This window comes from Haliotis rubra, unplaced genomic scaffold (assembly GCF_003918875.1).
Source record: "Haliotis rubra isolate DU_JTF1 unplaced genomic scaffold, ASM391887v1 Scf258, whole genome shotgun sequence".
Taxonomy (NCBI): Eukaryota; Metazoa; Mollusca; class Gastropoda; order Lepetellida; family Haliotidae; genus Haliotis; species Haliotis rubra.
The window spans coordinates 426786-446199 of NW_025766647.1; the positions used below are offsets into that span (position 1 = coordinate 426786).

A 19414-nucleotide genomic window follows, 5' to 3' on the forward strand; every position below is an offset into this window, starting at 1 on the left:
CTTTGTGAGGTGCACGAAACTGATATTGCTTCTTGGTGTAACATTTCGTCTACGGCTGGATCGTTGTTGATGATATTGTCGCGTTCCACACGGGTCAGTGGTTGTGTGAATGAACTGCTGAATGGACATGGTGAAATGGTTCAATCTGGACTCCCTGTAACAAAACACGCATACGCAGGTTCCAAGGGCCGACAATATCCCAGTCAAGCAAACATAACACCGTGGTATTCTCCGTGTGCAAGAATTCTTCCTATGTGTAACCTGCAGTGATTGTAGGACACTTCAGTAGGTGTAGGCTCACTGTATGTGCATTGAGCAGTATTGGTTGCGAGAGAGAGAGAATATGTGTGTCGTGTACTCCCGTGCATGTCTTTACAAATAAAACGAGTGTGTAGATAGAGGATACTAACCGACCTTCCGTGTAATACCATTTTCATTTAACGAGTTAATGATTTGGCATCAAACGAGCGAAAACGAGCGAAAGCGAGTTTGATACTAAATCTTTCACGAGTTTAATAAAAATGGTATTTCACGGAAGCCAGTTTAGTATTCTGTGTATTACTCTCCAACATAAACTGATAGAAACTGCCTATGGTGTGATGACTCTCAGCTTTCTGCGAGTCAAGGAAGGTCTAATACCATTGTGACAGAGGTAGTAGCATTGTAAATGTCACAACTGTAAACCTTTATGACGTCATACGTCTATCGGTGTTACACTAGTACAATTTCTAAGATGCCTAGCGGTTAGAACAATCGAAAAAAAAATACATTATCAGACAATAAAGGTATAGTTTTTTGATGACGTAACAATTGAATGACGTTATCCCGTCACTGCGCCATTCTAGTCTGCCCCCTCGTAATCGAACCATTTTACATTACGTCACAATGTAAGCGACGTCACGATGCATGTCAGTTGTCATCGCCTCGTACGGCCTCCTACAGTAAACTACACCGTTTCATCCAGTTTCTTGGTTTGCTGTTGCTTCACGCAGCTAACATCACTGGTGGAAACATTACGTTTATGTTTTACGACGGTTAAAATGTGTCATTTCGACTCACAAGTTTTCAGCGACACGGTAACCATCGTAATGTTTACATTCCCACAATGCAATTGTGGAATGTCGCTTGACTACTCAACTTCCTCTGGATGTACTGATCTAAACTTACGCTGGTAGTAGAAATGCAACGTTCATATTGCCCCATATGGTTTACGTTAATGACAGATGTAATTAAAATAATTCAGAGAAGATATTTAATCCGAACGTAAACCGTCATCAAACTGTTATCATTTGTTTTTTTACTGGTAACGTTCGTCTTAACGTAGGGGGCAGACACATCAATAGAACAGCGCGCCAGTTAGCCCTGTGCGAGGATTCTTAATTTAGGTCACCGACACCGTCGTTTGTTTTCTGCCTTAAATTAATCGTAATTATCTTTAGAAAGTATTAAATTTGGCATCTTAGAAAAGAAATACACTTCGCCCTACCACCATGTATAGTCTAATAAAACACACTTTCGCCCTGAACTATTATAACGTTAAAGCACTTAGAAGCAAGCGTCCTCGTGCTTTAACTATAATAGTTCAGGGCAAAAGTGTGTTTTATTACACTATACATGGTGGTAGAGCGAAGTGTATTTCTTAAATATTATTACATTATTGCTATATATTATTCCGATTTAACATAGAAATCAGTACTAGGGCTTTCAACAGTACAGCGTCAAATTCTGGAACTTACCAGCTCTCCCCTGGTCGATAAGATTCCTCGTATATACTCTCTCTTATCCTAATTAACTTTTAATCTGTTGTTGATTAGCGCCTAATCCGCTGTCGACTGTCATCAATAAACAATGATCTCCCCACGATGATCTCCCTGTAAACATAGCCTACAGCTTGTCCTCCACAGGCTGGAACAAACACAATCTCGTGGTCTGTAGGTTTAAACAGACCGTCATATGCACCGAATGAACCGTTTCCCATCTTCTTTTATGATTGGTGTTATCGTAAACATTTTTGTTATCCCAAATGAGTGGACAAAATCATGCCAGTGTTGAAACGGATTGTCACCACCTCTTTCACAATGTTCTCGACTTGAACGTCGAGTAGGACGCAATGACTACCTCCATGGTCCAGCAGACAGCGTGTGTGCTTTGGAGAGCCGAACTCGGCAGGGGCGGATACAGCTTTTTAAGAAAGGGGTTTCAGTTCATTTGGTGTCGTCCTACGAGGCCTAAAATTATTCAATTAGGTAGCAGTTCATTAGGCTATGTTGGACTTCATGCCTCACTGGTTTTATGGGATTACGGTGGATTATTGCTGGACTGGTCCCTTTATTGACCACAGAAGGGGTGAATCATAAGAAACAACAAAAATCAAATATGGATGGATTGACCACAGGAATCTTAACAACATATTATCATGTATTATGTTATCACAACAAAATCTGTATCATTTAGCATATTATCATAGGTGACAAAGTGATATTGTTTATGTGTATTGTTATTCACTGTTCCCAAACACCAAGTAAGTGGGAGTCTGTGTACTCCAGGACAGCGATGGTGCCAGTGAGTAGCCTGGTCTTGGCTCGCAGCAAGCCCTGTCAACTCCTACATACTCCTCCAGTAATAATAGATCTAATCTTATTAAGATTAACAGTAAGTGCTTTCATGTATCCAACTTTAATGTTTTCACAGTAGACAAGTCTCATTACTAAACTAACCCTAACAGAGTGACCCCCGTCCACTGATCAGTGGCCTCTCCCACTCTTGTTTCACGCCCCAATTACCTCATTAATTATGTCATGTGGGCAAACTGTAATTAGGCCTTGTGGGATTTATTAGGAGTGAAGTTTAGGCCTCGCGGACTGTAACCGTTCATTTTCACCCGTTTTCATGAGAGTTTCAATGGTCAGTTTATAAACTTTGAGGACAAAACGGGTGGGTAGGGGATGGGGGTGGTGCGCACCCTACCCCTCCCACGTCCCTTCCCCCGTCCCTCTGGATCCGCCAATGCTCGTCGTTTCGACTCATAGGCTGTGTCGTGCCAAAATATGGTACATGTTGTTACCATGGCGCTCCACATCAAGTAGATGGCACAAGTACTGGTTGAAATGCAACCACCCCGAGCGTTGAGTGAATGTGTCCAGCTGGGCCCCGTTTCACAAAGCTCTCGTAGCGTTACGACTATCGTAAGTCAATGTTACAGTATAGGAAGTAGGAATGCTACGAGGAAAGTTACGAGATCTTAGATTTACGAGAGCTTTGTGAATCGAGGCCCTGTGTTCCAGGGTGTGTGCCAGCTCCACGTGGGAGGATCAACCCCTAAATGATGCAGGTCTCGGGTCCGACGGCTGACCACTCGCAGGGGTGTATACTGGTCATATCCGCTTACTGGCCACTCAACGTGAGATTAATAACTATGTTGCGAAGTACTGTGTGGCTATACAGACAATTTGGACTATTTACACAATTCAGCTTTTCGTACAAAAACCCTCTATGGAACACCCACTGTGTTCATCGTTTGAAAACCTGTGTTCATCGTTTGAAAACACATGTCCATCTTTAGCCAAGTTAACAACTGAAATCGTCAATGCATGTGAACAATTATCAATACCATATATGATGATAAAAGCACGGCCAGAGATGGGGGCGGGATAAGGTTGGACTGATAGGACATACATGTCAGTCATGATCTAGATCAACTTCTATTGATAGTCGTGTCGATAACTAGAACGGGGGCGTACTTATTATATATATAGAACAGAACCAAGCGCATTCACACATCTGATTATCTTTATTATCAACATTGTATCATTTGTTTAGTCAATATCTTATGTTTTCTCTGTTAACTTAAACTATGACGCAAAAACTAGTGTGACGTCATCACACATCACGTCAACAAGGACGGGCGTATTACGTCAGAAGCACTGCATGCCGACAATGCAGTGGAGAGCGTGGAGTTGTTATTTGTGTTTCGTACAGGATTTATATCGCTTATCATAAACCATATATTGACTGTTTAATAACCACCTCGATACGGGCAACTATTGATTTCAAAGGCTTGGAGAGTACACCATTCATTCACAAGGACTGTTAATCCGTCATATCGTATTCCTGCCTGTAGAAATTGTGACACTTACACGCTCTCTTGTCATATCTTATTTCTGTCTGAAGAAAACGTGAGGCTGAAACATGCTCCTTTCAGATTACTTGTGACACAAATTCAAAACCACCTCGGGCGAGGTCCTATAATTTGTATGTACAGAACCCCAACGGACAATTAATTTTGTTTAACAAACCACCTGAAATATATTTAACATACTTGGGAAAGTACTGGGTGTAATACGTCATTAAATGTGTGTTTGTATTTACATCAGAACACTAAAATGATATACACTGATTTGCGCCTTTAGAATTTCTTCAGTACCACGATGTAGTAAATGAAATTATACACGTCCATGCCTAAACGGCCATTGGGTTTAAACATTTGTCGCATCAACTGTGAGAAGTAATACATTCTTGATATATTGTGACTGAAAGTGTTCATTGAGATCGTCAATGAAGGACCGCAAGGTTTGACAGTTGCTAGGCACAAGCGTCCTTTGGAATGAGGTTGTCAGGTGCTTGTGTCACGTGATCAAACAAAGATGGCGTTTTTGGCCTCCGACACGTACAGATTTATCAAGTAAAACATAAGCAGTGCGAAGCTATCTTTAACATATTTACCGTTTTGAACTGGGGATTTCAACTAACTGTTTCTGTACTGAGGAAAAAGACTGTTACGGATGTACGTCATGGCGACATGGTAGGTGTTTCTCGGGACGATGTGTCCGGAACTTTCACCGACCTCGTTGTCGGACACTGTCCGCTGTCTCCAAGATCCCACAGAAAGATGTGTTGCTCTTTACTATTATCAGCGATAATCTTATTTGTGTATTGTTAATCTGATGAATATATGTGTATTTCTGATGTTGATGTGTAGAAATTGACCTTTGCCCCGAGGACGATTTTGCTGACACCTCCGAGTCCCACCCGGCTGTGCCCTCCCAACACACACACATACACGGTTCCCACCAAACCGTCATGAACATTATGTTGGATCTAGACTTTTCACGATAGGTGGTACATGTGACATGTTTTCATAATAATATATGACCAGTTTCAGAATGATGTTAAAGGGCTTTCTTCATTTCAACAAACCTAGAACTGTCAGTTTTTCATGCCCTACCCTGTATGTTGTTCTCATCTCTCTCTCTCTCTCTCTCTCTCTCTCTCCCTCTCTCTCTCTCTCTCTCTCCCCCCCCACACACACCACTTTCATCATCTCACTGTCACCCCCTCCCCGACCAAACCCCTTCTTCCCCTTTTCCCTCGTCATACATTACCAGACCCACCAATGTTTGTTTAATGATAAAAGAAAAAGTGTACAATTATTATCGTTATTATGGTATAAACATATAGCAATTCATATTTATATAAATACCACAAAGCATCCAACATATACCATTAACTAGAATTTGATTTTCACATAGGATGCATGGTCATGCAGGCACATAAACTTAGACTGACACTTTCAGTGAATTGTTAGTTACTTTTTTAAAAGACAAAAAGGAGATTCCACATTAAATATTGGCCTCCCCAAAAGGGGTTGGTACCCACTGAAGTCCAGTGATGTCAACACTGTTCAGCTGGTACAGCAGTGTATTCTACTGGAGAATATTCCCTTCCATTCCCCTGATATACCGAGGATCATGACATCTAATCATCAGAATAATATTTTAACACATAATTTTTCATTATTTATTTTTCATTTTTATGTGATGTTGCAAGCAATTGATTTGGTATAATTTGATGTATGTAACTGAAACCCCGCTTTCCAACTGCTAGGATGTTACCCTGGTCTAAATATATAGCCTAAGGTATAATGGGTGCCCCACAGTATATATGTTTATCCCACAGCATATATCAAGTACATTGTGTTATATCCTATGTTTATGTATATAATCATTCTCTTCCCACAGAGGTTACTTGTCATATCTTCCTACGAACCTCTGTTCTAATACGGCCATATTTCCCGGTTCTCGTAAAATCCCCTAGAGGCAAAAGCTCGCAACACGAATTATCTCCCTTCTTTCTATCCAATCAGAACACGTGTTACATCGACTTAGATTCAACTTGACTAACACAAGCAAATGTGAGGCCACAAATATCCCTCATCTGCCGGGGACTTGTGTTGATGTTACACACAAGACGTTTAATGGCTAGCTTGTCCGTTGTCAATGAGGGCGATGGAGACGCCACTGATCCGCCATAACAAGACTGAGTTCTGTCTAGAAGAAACGTTTGCGCATCGCACAGGGGAAGAGGTTTAATTTTCTCGGCGCATACGGAAATTACCGAGGCCTCTAAGAATGATCACTTTTGAAACAACGCCGCTGATTGCATTGCAAACTAAATCTGATTGCCTCCAATTAGAACAGAGGTTACGTAGGAAGATATGACAGGAGTAACCTCTGTGGGAAGAGAATGGTATAGAATATGATCTAAACATTAATTCTATGCTATACACCTGTTTTCTATTAAATTTATGGCAGGTATGTTTATCCTATGGTATAATAGAGTATCATATTGTGTATATTTGTACTGTATTGTATGATGTGTATACTATAGTACACATGTGAAACATTGTTTTAATTTGACAGCTTGATAAACATGATATGAGATATTATGTCATGCTTAACATGTATATATTATTCAGCTAGACTGGTTTTGATTATATCAAACATTCTGGATATGTCACAATCTTAAAATGCTCCATAAGTGCAGATATATTGAATACACATCAGTTATCAGGTCAAAGGTCAGTTATCAGGTCAGAACACAAGTATGGATTGAGATAGTGTTGAACTAGGGCTGGATATTGCCCTGATTCTCATATTGCGATATATTGCAATAATTTAAGAGATATTGCAATATATATTGAGATATAGTATGACCAGAAATTATTGAGAATTTTAGGAATATGTTTAATTGGATTTCTAGTATAAACAACCTTGACCAGCTATCAAGTGCTTGGTTTCATTCAAGAGAGACAACTCCGTTAATCCTTTTTCATTAGTTTGTGAAGAGTTATCCCCCTTTGTTTACTTGCTAGCAGACGACATTTTCAGTGATCCTCAGTATGGATGATTTAGAGAAGAGGAAGTTGATTTTAGAGTATTATAACAAGGACATCAGATCAGCTAAAGTGATTTCAAGTAGAACAGGCATCCCTTTGTCCACTGTTTATCGTGTTTTGAAAAATATTGCAAATGGATATGGCATTGAGCACCAGGGAGGCGCAGGTAGGTCTAGAAAGTTGACAGGAGGCGGCTTGGTATTCTTGTTTCTAAAAACAAACGAAGGAGTTAAGAAAACTTAAGGCTGGATATGATTGATAGAGGAACTGTGGCTGTCTGTAAGGAGACAATTAGAACTGAGCTGCATGCAATGGGTTGGCAGAAAAGTCGAGGAATTCCATCACCGATCATGAAACCTGAACAAAAGGAGCAAAGGTTGAACTGGTGCTTACAGCATAGAAATTTTAACTGGGACAATGTGATTTTCTCAGATGAAAGTTCTGTGTGGCTGTTTCCTAATACACTGAAATTCTGGACCAAACAAACTGAAAAACCTTTGTATCAGCGCCAGTCAAGTACAGTCTGAAACTTAACGTGGGGAATGGCATATCTGTGTTAGGGGCAACACCCTTCTGTGTATTTGAAGGGAATATGAACAGTGAGTGGTACACAGATATTCTCGAGGGACATTTACTTCCATCTGCTCACATGTTCTATGGAAAGTTTTGGATTTTCCAGCAGGACAACGACCCAAAACATCGTTCAAAGCATTCACAGGCCTGGTTTCGGACCCAAAATATGACATTATCAGTTGGCGAAGCTATAGCCCTGACCTAAATCCAATAGAAAATGTTTGGGGACTGTGTCAATAAGAAAAATCTGACAAATATTGCTGAAATGAAAGAAGAGGTGGTCCGATATTGGGACAGCATGGACCACGACTTTCTAACTTCTTTGATCAGTAGTATGCCCCGCCTCATTGAAGCCTGCATCACTGCCCATGGCGACTTGACAAAATACTAACTGTTCACCTGTCTTTGAACCTGGAGTTATGTTCTGCTAATGTTCACATTTAATATGTGAGTAATGGGTGAATTTTTTTTTTTACAATCTTTAAATTCTCAATAATTTCTGGTTGTACTGTATATTGACTGGAAGGTTTCTGCCCAAGTGCGTACATCATAGATTCATAATAGCTCTCTGTGTGACATCATCTTCTTAGTTGCTGTTACACCATACTTTCAGGCTCCTCATACCCATTGTGTATGGCTGTGTGCCAGTGGTTTACAGATAAATAATATGGTATACTCAGCCTTAATGTGCAATGTTAACTTGAAGTATTGCAACATAATGAGTGTGAGTGAGTTTAGTGTTACGCCGCACTCAGCAATATTCCCGTTATATGGTGGCGGTCTGTAAATAATTGAGTCTGGACCAGACTATCCAGTGATCAACAGCATGAGCATCGATCTGTGCAATTGGGAACCGATGACATGTGTCAACCAAGCCAGCGAGCCTGACCACCCGATCCCGTTAGTCGCCTCTTACGACAAGCACGGGTTTGAGAACATAATGATAAAGGTAATAGTATAAAATAAATTTCATGATCAGTGTTTGCTTCTACAGAATACACTTCAATGAAGTATGTCATTATTGTCACCGTATGTAAGTGATTCATTCAGATTCAACTCCAATATAAACATGTAACTATTGCTAAATGAAACAATCATTTATGTTGACTACTTGAGCTTAAAATATCATGTGACCTCCAATAACTAAGACGCTTGACTGGAATGTCAGTATACAGTCCTACAAACATTTTAAGACTTAGGCCTTTATCAAATATTGATAACATATGTCCCATTATGGAACAATCAACAATAATAAAATAACTTGAATTGATAAATGGTCAGTCAGAGCCAGAGGCTCTACTAATAAGTGGGGCAGTGGGACAGCCTTGTGGTTAAAGCATTCGCTCGTCACGCCGAAGGCCCGGGGTTCTATTCCCCACATGGGCACAATGTGTGAAGCCAATTTCTGGTGTCCCCTGCTGTGATATTGCTGGAATATTGCTAAAAGCCAACTCACTCACTCACTCTACTAATAAGCCCAAATGAAAAATTGGTCCATTTGAGGCCACATAATTCCTCCAAAATGTCACATATGAAACCATTCAAACCCACAAAACTTAAAGCACTGGATATAGAATATTTTGTACTTTGGAGCCACCTATAAAGACGCTTCCACATGTAAAATCTTACATAAAACCAACAGAAATATAAGTATATTTGACACTTTTAGAGCACATTTTGTTGCTCTGGAAATCAAGGGCACATAACTCAAAGGGAGATAACTCTGGATGACGCAATATATTGCAGAATTATGAACCATATCGCGATGATCGTATCGCGAGATACTGTACCGGTATATACCGGTGTACCAGTAATATTGCACAGCCCTATGTTGAACACTAAATATTTCAATCTATTTATCTATCAGTACATTTTTTAAAGATTCTTTTTATGATAACAGTTGAACTTCCAATGAATTAATTCTGAATTTACATTCAGACATATTTTTATCTCAAGTTAAATAAAAGCATAAAAAAAGTATCAAAGTTCAAACAGAATTAAACACTTGTTACCACAGACATGGTTAAAAAAGGAAAAATACTTTTATGACTGTTAATTTGTTTATCACTGCTACTCTCACTACAAGTAAATGCCAGTGGCTCTATGTGGCATGCGTTATTTCCTATAATATCACTGTACACTGTATTAGTATATAGTTCTTAAGGTCAACTTATACCTTTTTCCCTGTTTTATACAAAAATGGCACATGTGATTGAAGGAGAACAGAAATGGACAGTCTGAGATTTGAATCCTTTGATTGTGTTTATATTCCAACTAGAACATGTCAGTCAAAATTGTGTGTGTTATGATTCAGTTGATTGAGTCATACACAGTCATAATTGTTTTGAATTCTATTTAATGGCCTTCTCTTTTCTGTATCCAAAACCCCTTGTTTCATCTTCCAGATGTCAAGCATCATGGCAGCTCTTCACACTGTTCCATTCATGTTTCAGATTCATCGACCAGCCTCATTCTGGTAATGTTCACGATGTGACACCTCCACTGTTGTTGTTGACGTTGGTGACGGTGGGTGGACACAGTTTAAACGGAAGGGTAAAGGTGAAGGTCATGTCGGGGATGCGCCCCAGTATATCCATGTCTTCATTGTCTTCAATGGATAGAGGAGGTATGTTGTCATGGAAACACACTTTGGTGTCATGGAAACCCAGCCCATTTTAAGAAATACATCAGTATTTGCTTTAGATTCGAAAAAAAACTTCCTTTCAATTAAATAGTGAGGAAATCATAGCATCGCATGTTTTAGATAAATGACTTGATAGAAAGATGTCTTGGATTTTGTAAACTGTGACAGACCAAATAGTCTATTTTTGAATCACCACAGTAACAGATTTCACAATGTGAAAAACAGATGTTTATAGAATGTAACTGTTTCTAATTTAACAAAATTCATCTTCATTTTCTTTTACCATATTTTATTTGGAACAAGTTTATTACCTGCACTGAATATATGTGGAAGCATGTGTGATGGTACCGAGGGGATACTGGGGGACGTGTGATGGTACAGAGGGGATACAGGGGGATGTGTGATGGGATATACAGGGGATGTGGGGTACAGAGGGATACATGTGTGATGGTACAGAGGGATACTGGGGATGTGTGATGGTACAGAGGGGGATACAGGGGATGATGGTACAGAGGGATACAGGGGGCGTGTGATGTACTGGGGATGTGTGATGGTACAGAGGGGATACAGGGAGGGGATACAGGGGGATGTGTGATGGTACAGAGGGATACAGGGGACGGTGATGGTACAGAGGGATACAGGGGATGTGTGATGGTACAGAGGGATACAGGGGACGTGTGATGGTACAGAGGGGATACAGGGGCATGTGTGATGGTACAGAGGGGTGTGATGGTATACTGGGGACGTGTGATGGTACAGAGGGGGGGATGTGTGATGGTACAGAGGGGATACTGGGGACGTGTGATGGTACAGAGGGATACAGGGGGGATGTGTGATGGTACAGAGGGGACGTGTGATGGTACAGAGGGATACAGGGGGGGGTGTGATGGTACAGAGAGGGATACTGGGGGCGTGTGATGGTACAGAGGGATACAGGGGATGTGTGATGGTACAGAGGGATACAGGGGCATGTGTGATGGTACAGAGGGGATACAGGGGACGTGTGATGGTACAGAGGGATACAGGGGACGGGGGACTGAAGTGTGATGGTACAGAGGGATACAGGGGACGTGTGATGGTACAGAGGGATACAGGGGATGTGTGATGGTACAGAGGGATACAGGGGGCGATGTGTGATGGTACAGAGGGGATACAGGGGATGTGTGATGGTACAGAGGGGATACAGGGGGATGTGTGATGGTACAGAGGGGATACTGGGGGACGTGTGATGGTACAGAGGGGATACAGGGGACGTGTGTGATGGTACAGAGGGATACAGGGGACGTGTGATGGTACAGAGGGGATACAGGGGATGTGTGATGGTACAGAGGGGGATACTGGGGGACGTGTGATGGTACAGAGGGGATACAGGGGGACGTGTGATGGTACAGAGGGGATACAGGGGCATGTGTGATGGTACAGAGGGGATACAGGGGGATGTGTGATGGTACAGAGGGGATACAGAGGCATGTGTGATGGTACAGAGGGGATACAGGGGCATGCGTGATGGTACAAGTATCACAGCTACAGGTCCATGCCATTGCTGTTAGTTCTGTACATTGTTGGTATATTTGTTGCAGATATTGGGATTTCCTCCGTTCCACCTCACATGCGGAGAAACAGTGGATTGCCCAACCAGCAGTATGATCGAGATGACGGGAACATTGACCTCTACCCCAACAATGGTAACCGTGGTGACCGTGCTGATCGAGGAGGAGGGAGTGGAAATGCATCAAAGAAAAAGCGGAAGAAACGCCACCTGGTGACTGCGAATCTCTCCGGAACCAGATATGAAGTTGGTATGTGGCTAGATCCAGTTGAGCACAAGTGAATATCACTGACAACAGTGTGAAGCTCCTCCCTTGCATAACATTAGCTGGGCATCCTCATAGTCCTGGCTAGGTTCCACACCCAACATCATTGTTATCATGTCACGCCCTTCAGTTTGACATTATAAAATTGTGCAACACTCTGTCAGGTATACGAAACTCCAGATTTAAACTAGACTCTCTCATTGTCAACTGCTAAAATGTTTTTGCCCAAAATGTGGCATGCATACTTTGAAGATTAGAGTAAGTTGAATGTTGATACCCCCTCCTTTATGTTGATCCCCTCCTTCATGTTGATACCCCCTCCTTCATGTTGATACCCCTCCTTCATGTTGATACCCCTCCTTCATCTTGATACCCCTCCTTCATCTTGATACCCCTCCTTCATCTTGATACCCCCCTTCATCTTGATACCCCCTCCTTCATCTTGATACCCCTCCTTCATCTTGATACCCCTCCTTCATCTTGATACTCCCCCTCCTTCATCTTGATACCCCCTCCTTCCCCCTTCTTCATTTGATACCCTCCTTCATCTTGATACCCCCTCCTTCATCTTGATACCCTCCTTCATCTTGATACCCCTCCTTCATCTTGATACCCCTCCTTCATCTTGATCTTGATGTTGATACCCCTCCTTCATCTTGATACCCCCTCCTTCATCTTGATACCCCTCCTTCATCTTGATACCCTCCTTCATCTTGATACCCTCCCTTCATCTTGATACCCTCCTCCTCATCTTGATACCCCTCCTTCATCTTGATACCCCTCCTTCATCTTGATACCCCTCCTTCATCTTGATACCCCTTCATACCTTCATCTTGATACCCCTCCTTCATCTTGATACCCCTCCATCTTGATACCCCTCCTCATCTTGATTGATACCCTCCTTTCATCTTGATACCCTCCTTGGATACCTTCCTTCATTTGATACCCCTCCTTCATCTTGATACCCCTCCTTGATACCCCCTCCTTCATCTTGATACCCCTCCTTCATCTTGATACCCCTCCTTCATCTTGATACCCTCCTCCTTCATCTTGATACCCCCCTTCTTGATACCCCTTCTTCATCTTGATACCCCTCCTTCATCTTGATACCCCTCCTTCATCTTGATACCCCTCCTTCATCTTGATACCCCTCCTTCATCTTGATACCCCTCCTTCATCTTGATACCCCTCCTTCATCTTGATACCCCTCCTTCATCTTGATACCCTCCTTCCCTCCCTTTGATACCACTTCCTTCTTCTTGATACCCCTTCCTTGATACCCTCCTTCATCTTGATACCCTCCTTCATCTTGATACCCTCTTCCTTCATCTTGATACCCCTCCTTCATCTTGATACCCCTTCTCCTTCATCTTGATACCCCCTCTTCATCTTGATACCCCCTCCTTCATCTTGATACCCCCTTCATCTTCATCTTGATACCCCCTCCTTCATCTTGATACCCCCTCCTTCATCTTGATACCCCCTCCTTCATCTTGATACCCCTCCTTCATCTTGATACCTCCTTCATCTTGATACCCCTCCTTCATCTTGATACTCCTTCATCTTGATACCCCTCCTTCATCTTGATACCCCCTCCTTCATCCTTCATCTTGATACCCCTCCTTCATCTTGATACCCCTCCTTCATCTTGATACCCTCCTTCATCTTGATACCCTCCTTCATCTTGATATACCCCTTGATACCCTTCCCCTCTTGATACCCCCTCCTTCATCTTGATACCCCCTCCTCTCTTGATACCCCTCCTTCATCTTGATACCCCTCCTTCCCCCCTTCATCCTTCATCTTGATACTCCTCCTTCATCTTGATACCCCTCCTTCATCTTGATACCCCTCCTTCATCTTGATACCCCCTCCTTCATCTTGATACCCCCTCCTTCATCTTGATACCCCTCCTTCATCTTGATACCCCTCCTTGATGTTTTGTGTGGTGTTGCAGTGCGGCAGATGGTGGAAAAACTGGGTTACACGGCATCGCGAGACGATGATCCTCTCAGGTGGGTAGTCACTACCAAATCATGTAGTTTTGTGTTGTAGACTTTTCACCAGTCATCATAAGTGAAAGGAAAGAGTCATGTCAGTTTATAATGACTGATGCATTGTGTTCATTGTTCTGGATGAAAGTGAAAGTGAAGGTGAAAGATATGCAGCACTTTCTCACCTTCAAACTCTCGATAAGGATGTCATGATATTGATCACTGGATTGTCTGGTCCAGGCTCGACTTTTTACCGTCACCATATAGCTGGAATATTGCTGAGTGCGACGTAAAACTAGGATCTGTATACAGATGACTGTGGTTTTTTTCCAGCTACATCTTGTGGAATGACAGCTTTGTGTCTACGGAGCGAGTTTCTGAGCTGAAGCCATACCAGAAGCTGAACCATTTCCCTGGGATGGGGGAAGTGACGAGGAAAGACGCGCTCGCCAGGAACTTCCTCAAGTGAGTTGTTAAAGAGAGTGTGTCAAGGACCTTTCTGTTGTCTGTCGGTGTAGTTGTTGGTTTTCTTGGTTAGGACTCAAATTGTTAAGAGTTAGATTTTAGAATAATCATAATGTTGATGCAGCCTTTCCCCACCCCCCAAAAAAAAAATGTCCCTGAAGAGCATTTCCCCTAACCTTTGGACTTCATGATACATGTTTACCCCACCTTCTCCCAAATCCTGGATCCGCCCCTGTGATACAATGATGGAGGCTTTTTGACTCCCAAGACTTTACCGAAGTAGATGTCATCTGATGCACGATGAACATGGCTAAGAGGTTCTTCTGGCAACAAATTTGTTAGTTTACCTCATGAGATGTCTCGAGAGTTCATGGCAGATAAAGTGATTTTGTTTTTTTCTCTCCAGAATTCAGAAATCTTTTCCTGAAGATTACAACTTTGTGCCCAAAACATGGATTCTACCAACAGATTACAGTACATTACAGAACTACGCCAAGGAACTGAAATCAAAGAAAAAACTGAAAACATTTATAGTAAAACCTTCCAATGGTGCACAAGGGCACGGGTAAGTCTCATGGTTTGTAAGGCCATATGTAGGACACACTATGCACAAGGGCATGGGTCAGTCTCATGGTTTGTAAGGCCATTGGTAAGACACACTATGCACAAGGGCCGGGGTCAGTCTCATGGTTTGTAAGGCCATTGGTAAGACACACTATGCACAAGGGCACGGATCAGTCTCATGGTTTGTAAGGCCATAAGCACAAGGGCATGGGTCAGTCTCATGGTTTGTAAGGCCATTGGTAAGACACACTATGCACAAGGGCCGGGTCAGTCTCATGGTTTGTAAGGCCATATGTAAGACACACAATGCACAAGGGCATGGGTCAGTCTCATGGTTTGTAAGGCCATTGGTAAGACACACTATGCACAAGGGCTGGGGTCAGTCTCATGGTTTGTAAGGCCATTGGTAAGACACACTATGCACAAGGGCCGGGGTCAGTCTCATGGTTTGTAAGGCCATATGTAAGACACACAATGCACAAGGGCACGGGTAAGTCTCATGGTTTGTAAAGCCATATGTAGGACACACTATGCACAAGGGCACGGGTAACATGCACGATGTACATGCTCACAGGTAAGACCCAGTGCACAAGGGCATTGAGAAGACAAACAGTGCACATACGAGATGATGAACAAGATTACGGTAAGACACATGGTAAGACACTGGTGTATCAGGGAACCGGTGAGACACAGTACACAAAGCCAGGGGCAAGAGACACAGTACACAAGGCCAGGGGCAAAAGACACAGTACACAACGCCACGGGCAAGAGACACAGTACACAAGGTCAGGGGCAAGAGACACAGTACACAAGGTCAGGGGTAAGAGACACAGTACACAAGGTCAGGGGCAAGAGACACAGTACACAACAATTAGCAAGGCCAGGGGTAAGACCTGGTACCTGGGTCAGGGGTAAGGACACCGTACACAGTACACAAGGTCAGGGGTAAGAGACACAGTACACAAGGTCAGGGGTAAGAGACACAGTACACAAGGTCAGGGGTAAGAGACACAGTACACAAGGTCAGGGGTAAGAGACACAGTACACAAGGTCAGGGGTAAGAGACACAGTACACAAGGCCAGGGGTAAGAGACACAGTACACAAGGTCAGGGGTAAGAGACACAGTACACAAGGTCAGGGGTAAGAGACACAGTACACAAGGTCAGGGGTAAGAGACACAGTACACAACGCCAGGGGTAAGAGACACAGTACACAAGGCCAGGGGCAAGAGACACAGTACACAAGGTCAGGGGTAAGAGACACAGTACACAAGGCCAGGGGTAAGAGACACAGTACACAAGGTCAGGGGTAGAGAGTACACAGGGTACACAACCTAAGGTCAGGGGTAAGAGACACAGTACACAAGGTCAGGGTAAGAGACACAGTACACAAGGTCAGGGGTAAGAGACACAGTACACAAGGTCAGGGGTAAGAGACACAGTACACAAGGTCAGGTGTAAGAGACACAGTACACATGGCCAGGGGTAAGAGACACAGTACACAAGGTCAGGGGTAAGAGACACAGTACACATGGCCAGGGGTAAGAGACACAGTACACAAGGTCAGGGTAAGAGACACAGTACACAAGGTCAGGGTAAGAGACACAGTACACAAGGTCAGGGTAAGAGACACAGTACACAAGGTCAGGGGTAAGAGACACAGTACCTGGGGCAAGGTCAGGGGTAGAGAGACACAGTACACACAAGAGACACAGTACATAAGAGACACAGTCAGGGGTAGAGACACAGTACACAAGGTCAGGGGGGCAAGAGACACAGTACACCATGGACAGGGGTAAGAGACACAGTACACAAGGTCAGGGGCAGGGGTAAAGACACAGTACACAAGGTCAGGGGTAAGAGACACAGTACACAAGGTCAGAGACAGAGACACAGTACACAGTACACCAGGGGCAAGAGACACAGTACACAAGGTCAGGGGCAAGAGACACAGTACACAAGGCTCAGGGGTAAGAGACACAGTACACAAGGTCAGGGGTAAGAGACACAGTACACAAGGTCAGGGGTAAGAGACACAGTACACAAGGTCAGGGGTAAGAGACACAGTACACAAGGTCAGGGCAAGAGACACAGTACACAGCGATTCAGGGGTACACAGTACCTACACAAGGTCAGGGGTAGAGACACACAGTACACAAGGTCAGGGGCTAAGAGACACAGTACACAAGGTCAGGGCTAAGAGACACAGTACACAAGGTCCAGGGGCAAGAGACACAGTACACAAGGTCAGGGGTAAGAGACACAGTCCAGTGTTTGGCCTGGACCTGATGATCTGAAATTGCCAGGGTATAAACTACTCAAAAGAAAAGAAGGACTGGATTCCTTCACTACTCTTGTTGTGAACGTGTCATGCCATGCCAGATTTCTGTAGTAATAAGGAAGATGGTACTTAACTTCTTCAGCCTGACACACCTGCCATATTGTGGACAGTAGCATTAAAGAGCATTCTCTCACCTACTTCATTATTTGCCCTTCAGTATCTGTCTGTATCGAAATGCAGAGAAGATTCCCCCAACTGAGCACTTCATCGTCCAGGAGTATATTGACAAGCCCTTGCTCCTGGACGGCTACAAGTTTGACCTGCGTGTCTACGTCCTTGTCACGTCATGTGACCCACTCCGCATCTTTCTCTTCAATGATGGACTTGTCCGTCTCGGCACTGAGAAATACCTGCCGCCACATGAAAGTAACATGGTAAGTATACCTTCCTATCATGGTCAGTGCTTAGCAATGCCAAGCATCGTTTATCTATGAACACATGTAAAACAAATTAAGTACACTAACATTTTTCCAACTGTGGAACGTACATACATGTGAATGAGAGTTTTTCTTATAGCGATGAATAATTTGAGATTCCACCAGAAAATAGGGTTACATGCAAGTCAGTTTGTCCAAAAACAACATTTGTTCTTTATTCTTTCTTTCTGCAACATTGTTAGGAGTTCACTTTATGAAACAATACAGAGTTACTGTGTTGATCATCAACCCTATGGTTTGGGAGTAAATGAGATGTTTGTAAAAGAAGCATTATCTCATCAGTGATACATGTGTCCACAGAACCACCTCTACATGCATCTCACCAACTACTCCGTCAACAAACACAACGAGTTCTACGACAAAAGTGCCTCTGTGGACACTGGGAGTAAACGCTCGATACGCTACTTCAATGACTTCCTCCGACGTAACGACATCGATGTAGCGTTGTTGTGGCGCAACATCTCCGACATGATTGTCAAGACAATGTTAGTTGCCCAGCCTCATGTGTTACACTCGTACCGCATGTGTCGGCCAGGAGCTGGGACTGGCAGTGACAGTGTGTGCTTCGAGATTCTAGGATTCGACATCATGATTGACAGGAAGCTGAGACCTTGGTTGCTGGAGGTGAGACGTCATTGGTTACAAGTATCATTCTTCATCCATTCTGTATGACGTCATGCACTGGTTATGTTATTGGTACAATAGTGATGTATGTTGAAGGGTTAGCACATGTGTCTATTTAGCTGGCTGGCTGAACAGTGCCTTCAGTGATATATGTTGAAGGGTTAGCACATGTGTCTATTTAGCTGGCTGGCTGAACAGTGCCTTCAGTGATATATGTTGAAGGGTTAGCACATGTCTCTATTTAGCTGGCTGGCTGAACAGTGCCTTCAGTGATGTATGTTGAAGGGTTTGCACATGTGTCTATTTAGCTGGCTGGCTGAACAGTGCCTTCAGTGATGTATGTTGAAGGGTTAGCACATGTCTCTATTTAGCTGGCTGGCTGAACAGTGCCTTCAGTGATGTATGTTGAAGGGTTAGCACATTTCTCTATTTACCTGGCTGGCTGAACAGTGCCTTCAGTGATGTTTACACCGGTTGGTGAGAAATCTTCAATGTATTTATTGTTTTCAGATAAATCGTTCTCCCAGTTTTGGTACAGATGAGAAAATAGACTACGACATCAAGTCGGGACTTGTTGAAGACACCCTGAGGCTGCTGAATATCAAGTAAGTACAGGGTCTGGTCGTTAGATTGGTTGCAATTGTTGAGTCTCCGATAGCAATTAATGGATGGTAGAAACAAAAAACGATTATTTTTCCTTATCCTGACTCATGCTCTTTTTGCTTGTCTTCTTCTTCTTGCGAACATAGTGGAACACTTGTATCTCCCTAATTGAAGCTCCCTT

General features: G+C 43.1%; 1 protein-coding gene across 1 annotated transcript in view; it reads left to right on the forward strand.

Moving 5' to 3' along the window:
• Positions 1-4637: 4637 nt before the first annotated feature.
• LOC124279877 (tubulin polyglutamylase TTLL7-like) overlaps positions 4638-19414 on the forward strand; it is a 39854-nt gene continuing 25077 nt past the window's right edge. The window contains 9 exon segments of the mRNA XM_046715750.1: positions 4638-4801; positions 10201-10373; positions 11972-12190; positions 14163-14220; positions 14533-14664; positions 15071-15229; positions 17727-17943; positions 18307-18630; positions 19141-19235. Coding sequence (XP_046571706.1) covers positions 10316-10373; positions 11972-12190; positions 14163-14220; positions 14533-14664; positions 15071-15229; positions 17727-17943; positions 18307-18630; positions 19141-19235 — 1262 coding nt within the window. The 5' untranslated portion in view covers positions 4638-4801; positions 10201-10315.